Genomic DNA, 14,473 nt, shown 5'->3' on the forward strand with positions numbered 1-14,473 from the left:
ACCCTAACCCGTAAAAACGTAAACAATGAAAAACATCCAACTAATTCCTAATGCAATCTTCAATTTGGTGACTTCCTTCGATTTGATTCTTGCATACTCATCTTTCTTGTTCATACTCCTCACCAAAGCAGGAATACTTTCACAGCTGGGACAATTAGGAGTATCCGCCCACCTTAACCATCCACAAGAACCATTCTGTAACGAAGAACAATAATCAACCAACCTAACCTTAATAAACTTGTTTCTTTGACAATTCTCTTCATACTAACTGACATTTTTCAAAACTACCCTAAAATTCAAACGACTATATTCACAGTTAAGGTGAATACAACTTATTTGATTCATCACTGAAAATTAATCTAATAACTGATTTAAATGTTTTCCAATAGTTAACGACTATTTTAAACAACTTAAACAGCCCTATTCAAAAATAAAAACAACTTACATAGTTAAGGTGACTACAACTTAAACAACACGATTCAAAAACAATCAACCAACCTAACCTTAGACAACTCAAACGACTATATTGACAGTTTAGGTGAATACAATTGAAACAACCCGATTCAAAAATAAAAACAAACTGGACATTTTAAACACTTACACAGCACAAGAATCTTCGGCCGGGGTTGGCATCTGTCTGGGATGTACGATAGCACGTAGCTGCACCACATGAGCAAAACAAATCTGATGCACCAGCACCACCCTGTGACCTTGATTTCGCCGAAGACGACGACAATAACTGAGACATTTTGTCGGCAATAAAAGTTGAGAGTTACCAACGGCTCCAACCCAATCAAAGACAAAGATGAGGACTCAGACAATTTGGGCCGGGAAAGTAAATCAATCAACTGTTTAGTACCTGTTTATGGTTTAACACACGACTCATCGACGGAGACGAAACACACTTGAAATACATCTCCTCGGATGTATTTTAAAGAAACACCAAACCAATTGATTTTGAATACACACGTGGGAGATGAAAGCAGAAGGGAAGTAGTCTGGGCCGATGGTTTTCAGAAGAGGTAGTTTTGGATTGAAGACGATCTGGACCGAGAGTTTTGAGGCGAAAACCAACAGGGGTAGGTGGGAGTGGGACACTTGGCATCTTTTCACTGGACCGGAAACCTATCGGATTTTTTGGAAATCTATCGGACCTGATAGATTTCATGGGACTGTTTCCGGAATTTGCAAATTTGTTGGACTATTTTGAGACTCTCTCACTTGGTTTTGGACGATTTTGGGAATTTGCAAATTTGTTGGACTATTTTGTTGGACTATTTTACAAATTATTATTATTATTATTATTATTATTATTATTATTATTATTATTATTATTATTATTATTATTATTATTATTATTGTTATTATTATTATTATTATTATTATTATTATTATTATTAAAAGATGCAACATGTTATACATGTCTTTTTCTTCTTTACAAATGTTGGCTCAAATACACAATTCAAAAGCACAAAATAATGAACTATCATCAGTAACTAATGTCTGATTATATGCATGCATCAAACAAACACTAATTTTACAAAACCCAGATCGTTAATAAAAGGGAATGAATATTAAGAAACTTGATTCTGAGGTGAATTCACATATTATTAATCAAATTGAATGAATATTCTTATATTTAGACAAACTAGCAGATCCGGACGCTTTCCCTCTCATCGATTTTTCAAAGGAAACCGCACAACCATCGCTTTTGTCTTCTTAACAACCATCAATTTTATGTTATGATATGCAAGATGGTACTTGTTGAGGATGATGATGCTGCCATCACTGTTAGTTAGGTCGATGGTGGACGGCTACATATGCCTAATGAACCCGCTGTTGAAATTTAGGAACCTACTATTGCAGACCCATTGTTGCTCAACCGATCGGAGAGAAAGGAATCGCCGAATAAAAAACCAGTCGCCGGAATTCGGTGGCCGGCGAATTGAAGAAGACGGGGGGGAAGAGTTAGTGTGGAGCCTTTTATAAGACTTAATATTTTTTATTTTAATTTCAAACCTATTTTAGTAAAGACAGAATTACATAAATTGTCCTTTATCTTTCACCCAAATTTCACACGTTGTCCCTCATCTTCAAAATTGATCCTTTTTGTCCTTTATGTTTCAAAATCTTTCAACTTTTGTCCATTTCGCCTAACCCGGTTAGATTTTCTCGTTAAGTCATGTCAGCTGCTACTCACGTGACGGCAATACGGTCTTTTCAGCTATCCTTCAAATTTCCCCCAATATATACCCACCATAATGACCCCAGACCGATCATTTACTCAACTTCAGCAATCCCTAGGTTCTCTGCTTGCCCTCCCATTGTGACCATGGTTCTCTGCAATTGTGGGAAAACGGCGATCATCCTCACGTCGTGGACCGACAGGAATCCTGGTCGCCGTTTTTATTCGTGTCCTGACCAGGTAATTAACGATAATTAGGGTTTCTTACATTCTTTGTCTAAAATCTTGTTTTTATGTGAAAATCCATAATTCAAGATGTGGTTTCGTTGGTTGATACGATCGCAAGTGTCAAAGATGTATTGACATCATTCCAGGCTTGCTTAGGGTGAAAGACAACCTTGAAGTTGGGAATGAAAGGCTTGTCAGGAAACTGAAAGCAAGTGAATCCGACGCAATGAAGCTTAAGAAGTTGCTAATTGTTAGTTGGATAGGGTTTAATTTGTATCTTCTTTTGCTTCAAGGTGCAGACAAGTAATGTTGTGGGTTTGGTTGTTGATAGGTAGTCTTTTGGATGTAGGGTTGGTTTAAGTTGTCTTTTGGATGCTATCGTCTTTTGGGGTTGGTTTAGGTTGGTTTTAGGTGCAAAGTGCACGTCTTTTGTATCTCTTTTGTATCTCCAAACAACATGATGTACAGTTTGTAGATTAATGAAAGTGCAACAATGCATAAGTTTGTACCTGACACTCATACTGTGTTACACAACCATTTGTCATACTCTGGTGCATAATTGCAATACACAAACTCAAAAGTTAAAATTATTCATGTCAAACTTAATCAAGTCAAAGTGTTTAACTACTGTGTTACACAACCATTTGTCATACTTTGGTGCACAATTGCAATACACAAACTCAAAAGTCAAAATTATTCATGTCAAACTTAATAAAGTCAAACTTAATCAAGTCAAAGTGTTTAACACAACCTCAAACATAACCAAATCAACATAAACTTCATAATAAACATAACATAAGTTGCTCACAATACATAACCATAAGCAGTTACAATACCTAATAAAGTCAAGTGCTCCCATAAAGTTTAAAATACACAAAATCATTAGAGGGTTCAAAGTACACAACCAAAAGACATTACTAAAGTAACATAACCAAATGAAGATCTAATGAAGCAGGATCCCATTAAGCTGCCTTTTTTCCCTTCTTTTTTAGTGGGCATGTGCAAGTCCTCACATTATGGCCAGTGCTCCCACACCTGCTACATGCTCCAAAGGTGTTCTTCCTTGTCAATTTGCCAGTTGTCGGTATATCATCCTTTTCCATAATTGACCTCTTTTTTGCCTTCTTAGGTCTGCCTGCCATGGTGTGATGCTTGGGTGCTACAATGGTTGTGGGAGCCTCACATTTTGTCCACAAAGTCATCCCATTTATTGGATTTACTTTAAAGGAATAAACCAAGTTCCAGCTATTCATTGTGTACACCGGGTGAACCCAACTTTCTAATGCCCCCACCCTTCCTCCACTAGCAGCCATGAACCAAAGTGCAGCCACAACATGTCTGCAGGGTATACCTGTACTAAACACAAGTCTTCATATAAACAAGGCAACTTGATACAATTAATTCAAACCAAATATAATCAACATACTTGTAATTTCCCAGCCCCTGCAACTACAAGTCCTCATTGCCAAATTGACAACACGTGGATCAGTAGGTTTTCCACTCACCTCATATAGATCCCCTCCATTCCACTGCACATTGTAAAGATTTGCTTGTTTCTGGATTGCTTCAGACAGTTGTGTGGCCCTAGTGTAAGAAGGCCTTCACATTTATCAATAATCCCAAGCACAGTCACAATCCTACTCATTAAATACTCCCTTACACACTCAAGTGCAGATATGATGGGTCTGTCCCTGGCTTCCACAATCTTGCCATTGTATACCTCACACATGTTGTTAATCATTACATCAGAAATTGCAAATCCTGTTAAAGGATTACACAAGATAATAAGCAAACAGTCTAATAAGTATCAGAAGCATACAAATTATTGCTAAAGTTGTTGGGCTATATTTGTGGTTTATGCTTGTAGGTTGAGCTTAGATAGGGTATATTATGTAAGCCGAGAACTTTAGTGGTTCTCGGCGGGCTTTGGGCTTTTGTTGGGCTAGTATGTTAGTTCCCTATATATAGATATCTTGTATAGGGTTTTGGGGTTGATTCGTTCACGTGGTTGTTAGCCGTCTTAAGGTTTTCTTAGACGAGTATTGTATTGCTAGTGCTTAAGCACCCGACGTTAATATTAACGTGTGTTTTGAAGCACTTCATCGTGTGTTTTACGTGTTCTTGCTTATTGTCTTGAATCACCTTGTGTTAGGATTCCGCACTAACATCAAGATACTCGATATCATAATTGTAGTGATCCAGATTCGGGACTTACAATTGGTATCACAGCCTTAGACCTATTCAGGCTCGTTATTGTTTTATCAAGAATTCAAGATCTTGATTTATTGGTGGTCTGCTTGTATTTCCGGTGAACAAGTAATCGGAGACGAAGGAGATTCACTTTTGGGATGAGATTGGTTTTGGTTTGGAAATCAAAATCCCATCTTTCTTGGAAGTTTGTTACGCTACAGATTGACTTCTGGTGAGAATCAGGGTTCTCGGCTTACAACTAGTTTTCGGCCACAATCTGTTCTCGGCCACACTTATTATCGGCTACTACCAGTTTTCGGCTAGGGCAGTTCTCGGTTGACTTGAGTTTTCTATCAATAATCATTGTTCTCGGTCAATAGAGGTGTTCTCTGCTGACTGAAGGTGTTTTCGTTCAACCTTAGTTCTCGGCTTAGTAAACTGCAGGATTTATTTGGACCTGATTAGTTGATTTGGACCCGATAGTTGGACTTGGACTATAATTTCTTTTGGACCAAAATAAACTTCTAAATTATTCTAAAAATGGAACAGTTATCCAACAGCAATATATCATCAAGTGCTTTACTTCATCAAGAATTAGATTCAATAATGGGGACAACAACTCGTGTACCTCGCCTATTGTCTCATGAGGGGTTCAGCGAGTGGAAATTTCGTTTTGAAAAATATGTTAAAATGAAAGATGCCAAGATCTGGAGAAGCATCGTTAGAGGACCCCAAATCATCACGTATCAACGTGAAGATTCAAATGAGGTTGTTGTGAAGCCAGTGGCACAGTATGATGATGATGATTTTGCCAAAGTTGAAGAGGATGAAAGGGCTCTATCAACTATAACCATGGCTCTTTCACCTGAGATTGCCCTTGGTTTTAGAGAACTTCAATCTGCCAAGGAACTATGGGAGGCACTAATCGAGGTGTATGAGGGAAATTAAGATATGAAAAGGAGTCGCCAAGACCTGCTGCGAAAAAAGTTCAACATGTTCAACCATGTTCTGGGGGAGTCGTTGGAAACTCAACTCCAAAGGTTCATATCTCTAGTGACTGAAATGAGATCTGCCAATATTTATCTAGCAACTTCAGAGATAAACAACAAACTAGTGAACTCATTGCCAAAAAGTTGGGACATGAATGTTGTTGTTATCAAGAAGACTAAAGATCTCAACAGAATGTCGATCTCTGAGATGATGGATACTATCAAGGCATGTGATATGGACGACAAGCAACGTGAAATAAATCATGCAAATTCCTACAGTGCAGCTGGTTACAACGTTGCTTCCAACAATGCTCTCATTTCTCAAGAGAGTTTCTCTATGTTCAAGGCCACTCAGCAACCACCGGCCCAAGGAAACTTTCAGATGTTTAAGTCCACTCAGGGCCATTCCTCTGCTATCCCACCTCAACCAGCATCATTTTTCTTCACTAAGTCTGCTCAATCTTCATCAGCACAACCTTCATCTGCTGGCACTACTCATGGTCTGAACGCAAGCCAGTTTCCCTCCATTCCGAAAGAGACTCAGGAGAACATAGCTCTAATGGTAGGGTTCATGAACTGCTATAATGCATTTCTATCTAAAGACTTGGTTCAACCAGTTGTGGCTGCTGGACTCGATCAGATTCACCCTGATGATGTTGAGGAAATGGATATCGCTTGGCAAATAGCCATGGCAGTGTTTCGTGCCAAGAAATTCACTAAGACGACTGGTAGAAACAATTGGAACATGCCAAATAATCAGAAATTGGGTTTTAACAAGAACACTCTGAGGTCTTATAACTGTCACGAGCTGGGTCATTTTGCTCGTGAATGTACTAACCCAGCGAAAGAATGAAACACAGAAAGGGCGTTGGTTCCGGTGGGTAATGCAAGGGGAGATGTTGGTGAGAGTTCGGGAAATGGTGAAAGGGGACTGATTGCTCAACATTTCTCTTGGGAGGATCAGATGGCTGCTTTCAACATTGGAAGTCAGACTGCAAATTTTGCAAATGTTGAAGACATTGAAGAGGAAAACGCTACTGAGGAGCAAGTCAAGGAACTTCAATTCGCATTTATTGCGTTCACTCCCTCCAGCTCATCTGAGGTAAGCTTTCAACCATGCTCTCTAGATTGTGTTGATAAAATCAACTTATATAAACTTCATAATGATAACTTAATCAGAGACATGGAAAGAGTAAAATCAGAAAATTTTAAACTTATAAAAAATGAAAAATCCTTCGTAGATAAAATAGAAGCATATAAAAAGGATCTCTCTAAGCTTAAGTCTGAATTCATTATAAAGTGTTGTCACCACCTAGATGCTAAGCAAGAAATTGTTGAATTAAAAGCTAAACTGTAAGCCTCAAAATTGGAAATTTTGAACTTAAACGCTAAATTTGAAAGAGCTTAACTTGATTTTAAAAAATTCGAGGGTTCCAGTAAAGTTGTAAACTCAATGATTGATAATCAATTATGGTGGAAGGAAAGGGAAGGTGAGGGATTAGGGTACAGTCAGGTACCCCCACCTTACAATGACAACTATGTTCAACTTCCTGTCACCAAAGAGCAGGAAGAAACGGTACAGGACATGAAGTACGGTAAACATGATAAGAATGACGTATCTGATCATGTGAGTGCATCCACCTCAGGAGTGAACGATACTAACGTGTCTACTTCATGTGCAGAGAAAGTAATTGTTGAGGATTGGACTGATGAGGATGATGAAGCTTGTGTTTCGTTTAATAAAGACTTTAATTCTGATGTTACTTTGAAACTACCTTTTTTGAATTCTGTTATTCCAACTGTTTGTGTGGGCTCTGTTTTAAAGAGCAACGATTTTTGTGTGGTTGATTCAGTTGAACCTTTAAATTCTAAAAATGTGGTTTCAAGTAAAATTGAAAAATCAAAACAATTCAACAAGTATCTACCACCTAAATTTGTCAAAGAGGGATGCTCTAATGACAAACAAGGTGATAAGTTTCAAAATGTGAAACATGGTTCTCGCAAGTTTAAACAGGCTAGTCCACACAACCAGTCCAGACAAGGAGTTGCCCAAAATGATTTTTTCATAAAGCGACAAACGTGTTTTAACTGTGGCACTCCCGGTCATATTGCCAGAAATTGTCCACATCGTCCATATGTTCCATATTATGGATTTTATCAGAGGAATATGCTCTATATGCCTCACAATTCATACAGGTAAAGATTTAGGCATCATACGGCTAATCCCTCTGACGGTGATTGGAACCGAAACAAATCTGGCAGGTTTAGTCCTCATCAGACCAAGCCTAACATGTCTCATAAAAGGGGTGGAAACCATGTTCCTACTTCAAAAATTAACTCGATTTCTAAACTTCGGACTGTCGGGAGAACAAATTCGTTTGTTCCCTCTACACGCAAGCCAGAGACTAAACCATCCATTCGTACAAACAATAGTAAATCTTTCAATGGTAAATATAAATGGATGCCTAAGTCTCCGGTAAGGAAGGTTTCTTCTTCAATGTTAGATAATCGAGAAGATATGTCATGGCAGCCTGTAACTAGTATAGATGAGTCAGGTGTACCCAGTGTCACTATGGACTGGGTGCCAAAATCTAACTAATCCCGCACTTTGTGCAGGAGCAGCTATGGAGGAATATCATCAGACCGTGGTATGTTGATAGTGGCTGTTCCAGGCACATGACAGGAGACATTTCCCAGCTACACGACATTCAAACTTTTAATGGTGGGTATGTGTCTTTTGTGGGTGGAGAAAAGGGAAAGATCACACAGAAGGGTACTGTAAGTAACGGTGTTTTAAAATTTGAAAACGTAAATTTCGTTCCTGAATTGAAGCACAGTTTGCTGAGCGTGTCACAAATCTGTGACAAAGGGTTTTCAACTCATTTTACTAAAAATGAGTGTTAGATTCTAAAACCGGGTATCATTATACCAGAACACTGGATTCTTGTTCGATCACAACGAAAAGATAATGCTTATGTGATCGACATGAACAAAAATGTTCCTGATGAAATAACCTGTTTGTTCTCAAAAGTGTCGGAACACAATGCTATGCTTTGGTATCGTCGTCTTGGTCATGCAAATGTGAAAAATCTAAACCGACTTGCTAAAAATGGTTTGGTACGTGGTTTACCTGTTAAGGATTTTGTTACCATTGAAAAGTGTGTGGCTTGTGCTCTGGGCAAACATCATCGTAAATCTCACAAGCCAAAACTGATCAACACCATCTCCTCAGTTCTTCAATTATTGCATATGGATCTCTTTGGTCCGGTTCATGTTTTAAGTCTCTCTCGCAGTTCTTATTGTTTGGTTATCATTGATGATTACTCACGCTCCACTTGGGTGTTTTTCTTTTCCAATAAGAGTGAAACTGCAGAGCTGATCAAAAGATTCGTGGTGCTTATGGAAAATCGGTTGAATTTGAAGCTGAAAGGAATTCGTTGTGACAATGGTACGGAATTCAAGAATGCATCCTTGAATCATTTTTGTTCTGAGAGGGGAGTGCTTCGTCAGTACAGTTCCGCTCGGACTCCTCAACAGAATGGTGTGGCTGAAAGGAGAAACAGGACTCTTATCGAGGCGGCAAGGACCATGCTGTGTGACTCTAAGCTGCCATTATTTTTCTGGGCAGAAGCTATTAATACGGCCTGTTATGTTCAGAATCGGGTGATAATCAACAAATCACAAATGAAGACTCCTTATGAGATTGTCTATGGACATAAGCCTACTGTCGCGCACTTTAAGGCTTTTGGTTGCCCATGCACTCTACTGAACCTCGAGTCTACTACAAAATTTGGGGCCAAAGCTGATGATCGTTATTTTGTTGGGTATGCTGGTCACACCGCCTACAAAGTCTACAATAAGTCAACTAAACAGATTCTAGAATCGTATGATGTTCATTGGTTGGAAGAAAACGAGACTGATGCTCGTGTTGGTCCGGACTTGTTAGTCGATTATAATGAACTCTTCAAACCGTTCAATGTGTTTCCGTTCAATGTGTTTCCGGTCATCAACACAAATCCTTCAGGCAGCACTATAGTGGATGCTAAGAAAGATGAATCACATGCACTACAGTGGATGCTGAAGAAGTTATGAAGAAAAGATTTGAGATGAGTTCGTTGGGCGAGATGATAACATTTTTGGGGTTACAGGTACGCCAAACCTCGGCAGGAATTTTACTGCATCAAGGGAAGTATGTTGAAGATATGCTTGCAAATTTTGAGTTTCAAGACTCCAAGAGTGCTAACACTCCCATGGCGGAAAGACCTTTACTGTCATCTGATCCGGAAGGGAGTCCCGTAGATCAAACATACTATCGATCAATGATCGGGTCTCTAATGTACCTCACCGCTAGCCGACCCGATATCATGTTTGTAGTTTGTCAATGTGCTCGTTTCCAGGCTAATCTTAAACTCTCTCATTTAATTGCTGTCAAACGTATTTTTAGATATCTGAAGGGACAACCGAAGTTAGGTCTTTGGTATCCCAAACAATCTGAATTTGATCTTTATGTTTTTGCTGATAGTAATTATGGTGGAGATGACATTGACGGGAAATCTACATCTGCCGGATGCCAGTTCTTAGGAGATCGTCTCATTTCATGGCAGTGTAAGAAACAACAGATGGTGTCCACCTCGACTGCTGAAGCAGAGTATGTTGCTGCATCAGCTTGCTGCTCTCAGGTTATCTGGATGCAAAATCAACTGCTGGATTACGGTTTGGAATTTCTTGATACTCCTACTTTTTGTGATAATGATGCTGCCATTGCAATTGTTAAGAATCCCGTTCAGCATTCTAAAACCAAGCACATTGACATTAAAATTCATTTTATCCGTGACTGTTACGACCGGAAGCTAATTCATCTTGAACAGGTCCACACTGATAATAATGTGGTGGACCTATTTACGAAGCCGGTCGGAACAGCCAGATTCAATGTGCTTGTAGGGTTTCTCAAGATGCTGCGTTTTGAAGACTGAGTATTTTTGGGGTTTAAATTGTGTACATAAATTTTTTTTTGTCATAATTTCTGTACAAATTTAGGGGGAGAAAAAGAAAAATACAAAAAGAGTGTGCGTGTGTGTGTGTGCGCTTATCTAAAAAAAATTCAAAATTTTTGTTCTCTTGCTCAAAATCATGCCGGTTACTCAAGTTCAACGGACATATTTCATATGTTTGGTCTTGTCATCAATTCTTGACTCACGGGATAGCCATTAACCTTAGGACTGAAAGTGACCGGGGCAACTGAACATACATAAAAATTAATTTTTGGTTTAACTATCGGTTTAAGTTCTTTCACTGAAAATCATGTCGGTCACTTAAAGTTTGATGGACACATTTTATTATGTGTTTGGTCCTATTGTCTACATGTAGACACATAGGATAGCCATTCACCTGAAAACTGAAGGCAGCTGGGGTGATTGGATTTAAATCGTCTTTGGAATATCATCTGGGAAATGATATTATTATTCAGCTAAAAGCTTTTCAGATAGCTTAAAGTTTTTCAAATGAAAATTGATCCAACCTTTGAGAAATGATAGATAAATTGATTTTGAGTGGCTAACATGTGAAGTTATTAGGCTAAAAAGGCTTTTGATTAGTTATTGATGTGTGTGGAAGCTTTTCATGATACGTAAAAGTTGAAGTGATACAAACTAAATCTGCTAAACTTAGTGTCGAGAGTCATTTTGAAAATTTATGCATGTCCCTAGACACATCTCTCCGAATGATAGGCTGAAAAGCAATTACCCAGTCATACACGAGCCAGTTAATATCTTGATCACCAAAAGAGTTATATTTCATAAAAAAAATTCATTAAATTGTTTTCTAAAAGCTTAAAGGGGTCTCAGGGAACTACAGGGGTGGGGCATCCAAATAAGTCCTAAACACCCTGAATGTAAGGCTTGTAAGTCCGGATGGCATGTAAGTCCAACGTTCAACCTTAAAGCTTAATAATCATTTTGTATAGAGAAAGATATTTTGATCAAGTACTAGGGGGTTGGGCTCAAATTGGGGTGATATGAGGAAAGCCCAATACGCCTTGAGAATAGATAAGGGGCATCAGAGGTCCATAAGTGATGTCCATGTAAGTCTTATGCCTAATAGAATCTAATCTTATCACTATCGCAATGAAAAACATGAAAATTACCCGCTATCAACCTTTTCACTATGTCACAATAATGCTGAAAATGAATCATTGTGAAAGTGCCTTAATCAATATGATTTCATGTTCGGATCTTTTCATAAAAAGGAGGTTCGTTTTTTAAATAGCTGAAATTTGATCCCAATATATGTTGATTTTCTAAAGACTGGATAGATAAATTTTGTTTTAGTTTAGTTTTATTTTTTTTTATTTTTTATTTTTATTTTTATTTTTCTATTCTCATTTACTTTCATTTATTTTATGTTTGCCTCGTATTTACTCATGTCTAAACAAAGCTTTTAAGAGATCGTTTTTCACATAAGTCGGGATACTTTTCAAGTTGCACTGAGATATTTTTAAAGAGTAATCGTTCTCGGTTAGGGTTCTCGGTTAAACATGATTTATGAGTTCTCGGTTACTTGTTCTCGGCCAGATTTGAGAGTTCTCTGCCTTCAGTGAACAGTTCTCAGCCACATGTTTTCGGCAAATCTCTTTTCACGGTTTGGCTTGATGTGACCAGGTTTTCTATAAAGGCACTCATTAATCTTGATAAAAAATCAACTTCTCGTGCCTTCCAAAATCTTCTCTCACTCTAACCATCAAATCTTTCACCTATCTCGCTGTCTTATTTCTTTTCTTGTTTCCTTGAGATTCTCAAGAAAATTTCCTTAAATAGGTAAGGAACCATAGTATGGTTGAGAGAAATTTTTTTTAAACGGTCTGTTTGATCTATGTTGAAGTTACTGATAGTTGGTTTTAGTCATTGGTTGTAGTTACAGGTTTGGTTATTAATGATGATCGGTGGCATGTTGAAGATGATGAACAGTGCTCTGAGGCTTTCGGCATGGACTGACCAGATTCTTATGGTCAATCAGAGAGATCTTTGTTTTGAAGAGTTGTTAAAGCATTCTCGGTCAAACCTTAACAGAGGATTCGTTGGTCCTACCAAAGATACATCGTGCTTGACTTTTCTGAGTCAATCAAGTCTAATATTTGTTGCTATCCATGATGACGAACATAATGTTTATCTATTTCATATGGAAAGTAGCATGATCTGTGCCGAACTTCCAGCCAGGTTTTTAAATTAAGGCGCTAAATATGACACTAAACCTCCAAGTGTCTATTTCGAAGCCACAGTATATACACCGAATGGCCTAAATAAAAGTATTGATGGACGATGATTATCTAACGCCAAAGCAGTTTTGATCAAGCAATAAACCAAGGGGGAGAATGTTGGGCTATATTTTTGGTTTATGCTTGTAGGTTGGGCTTAGATAGGGTATATTATGTAAGCCGAGAACTTTAGTGGTTCTCGGCGGGCTTTGGGCTTTTGTTGGACTAGTATGTTAGCTCCCTATATATAGATATCTTGTATAGGGTTTTGGGGTTGATTCGTTCACGTGGTTTTTAGCCGTCTTAAGGTTTTCTTAGACGAGTATTGTATTGCTAGTGCTTAAGCACCCGACGTTAATATTAACGTGTGTTTTGAAGCACTTCATCGTGTGTTTTACGTGTTCTTGCTTATTGTCTTGAATCATCTTGTGTTAGGATTCCGCACTAACATCAAGATACTCGATATCATAATTGTAGTGATCCAGATTCGGGACTTACAAAAGTCTTTAAAAACTAACCAGAGTAGTGTGACCAGGACTAGGATTGAGGTGCTATTTTTGACAACCACAAGTGTGCTTCCTTTTTGAACTCCTTTAACTCATTCATTGCAGTAAGAAACTTAGGTTTGGTTGTTTAGGTAGCACATTTGTATAACATATTTTTGTACAGCACACCTCTATATCCTGCAAGCTTCATATTCTCATGGATGTGCCTAAGACAGTATCTGTGCTCAGCACAAGGAAACAAAGTTTGAATGGCTTGAAGAAGCCCCTGCTCAACATAGACAAAGGTTAACAAAGAACATAATGACAAATAGCAAGTGAACCTTTATTTCCTTACTTTTTGCCTGTCACTCATGAAAGTAAACCTTGAATTGCTTCCTATTTCCAGATCTTCTGCCATAAGCTCTAAGAACCAAGTCCATGAGTTAAAACTTTCTGACTCCACAAATGCATAGCAGACAGGGTAGATTCCATTGTTGCTATCAAGACCCACTGCAGTAAGCATCTAACCTGGAAAGATGCCTTTCATAAATGCACCATCTAGACCAATCAAATTCCTGTCTAATGCTTTAAACCCTTGTTTTAAAGCAGCCAAACAAACATATATCCTTTTGAACTGTCTGGTTGTAGCTTCATGAGTTGATGGTACTCCAACCTCAATCTTAAGAGTGCTACCTGGATTTTTATCAACCAACTCAGCAGCATAATCCCTAAGCAAAGAATACTGTTGCTTGTAGTCCCCTTCAACTTTTTTCTTTGCTTTCATTTTTGGCCCTGTACGCTTTCATCTTATGAACACTAACCCCATACTTCCTTCTAAATTGATCTTGAAATGCTTTAACATGGATGTTAGGGTTTTCTTCAATCTTTTCTAACATCTGTTCAGATAGAAAAGTAGATGTGCAAGCATATATATTCTTTGATTGAATGCATGTGTGTTGGTATTTAATGTCCTAACAACCCAACTTTGAGAATCTTTTACCTTTGAAAGAAACAAGACCCATGGACATTGATAAGCATGTGAATTTTTCCTTTTGCCCCTACCACCATCATTTAGTACGGCTCTTGTTCCCATTAGCCCCTTCCCCTTTCTCTTTTTGTTCCCACTAGCCCCTTTACTTTTTCCTTT

General features: G+C 38.2%; 1 protein-coding gene across 1 annotated transcript; it reads right to left on the reverse strand.

The window, feature by feature from the left end:
• Positions 1-3,375: 3,375 nt before the first annotated feature.
• LOC143545454 (uncharacterized) lies at positions 3,376-14,110 on the reverse strand. The gene is made up of 5 exons (XM_077037350.1): positions 13,855-14,110; positions 13,682-13,749; positions 13,516-13,612; positions 3,919-4,174; positions 3,376-3,781 (listed from the first exon to the last, which is right to left on the reverse strand). Exons 1-5 carry the CDS (start codon positions 14,108-14,110, stop codon positions 3,376-3,378), a joined length of 1,083 nt encoding a protein of 360 aa, XP_076893465.1.
• Positions 14,111-14,473: the final 363 nt, after the last annotated feature.

The sequence above is a fragment of the Bidens hawaiensis genome, unplaced genomic scaffold (assembly GCF_021521415.1).
Source record: "Bidens hawaiensis isolate Kalapana, Puna unplaced genomic scaffold, B.hawaiensis_p1.1 tig00013977_1, whole genome shotgun sequence".
NCBI classification, from domain to species: domain Eukaryota; kingdom Viridiplantae; phylum Streptophyta; class Magnoliopsida; order Asterales; family Asteraceae; genus Bidens; species Bidens hawaiensis.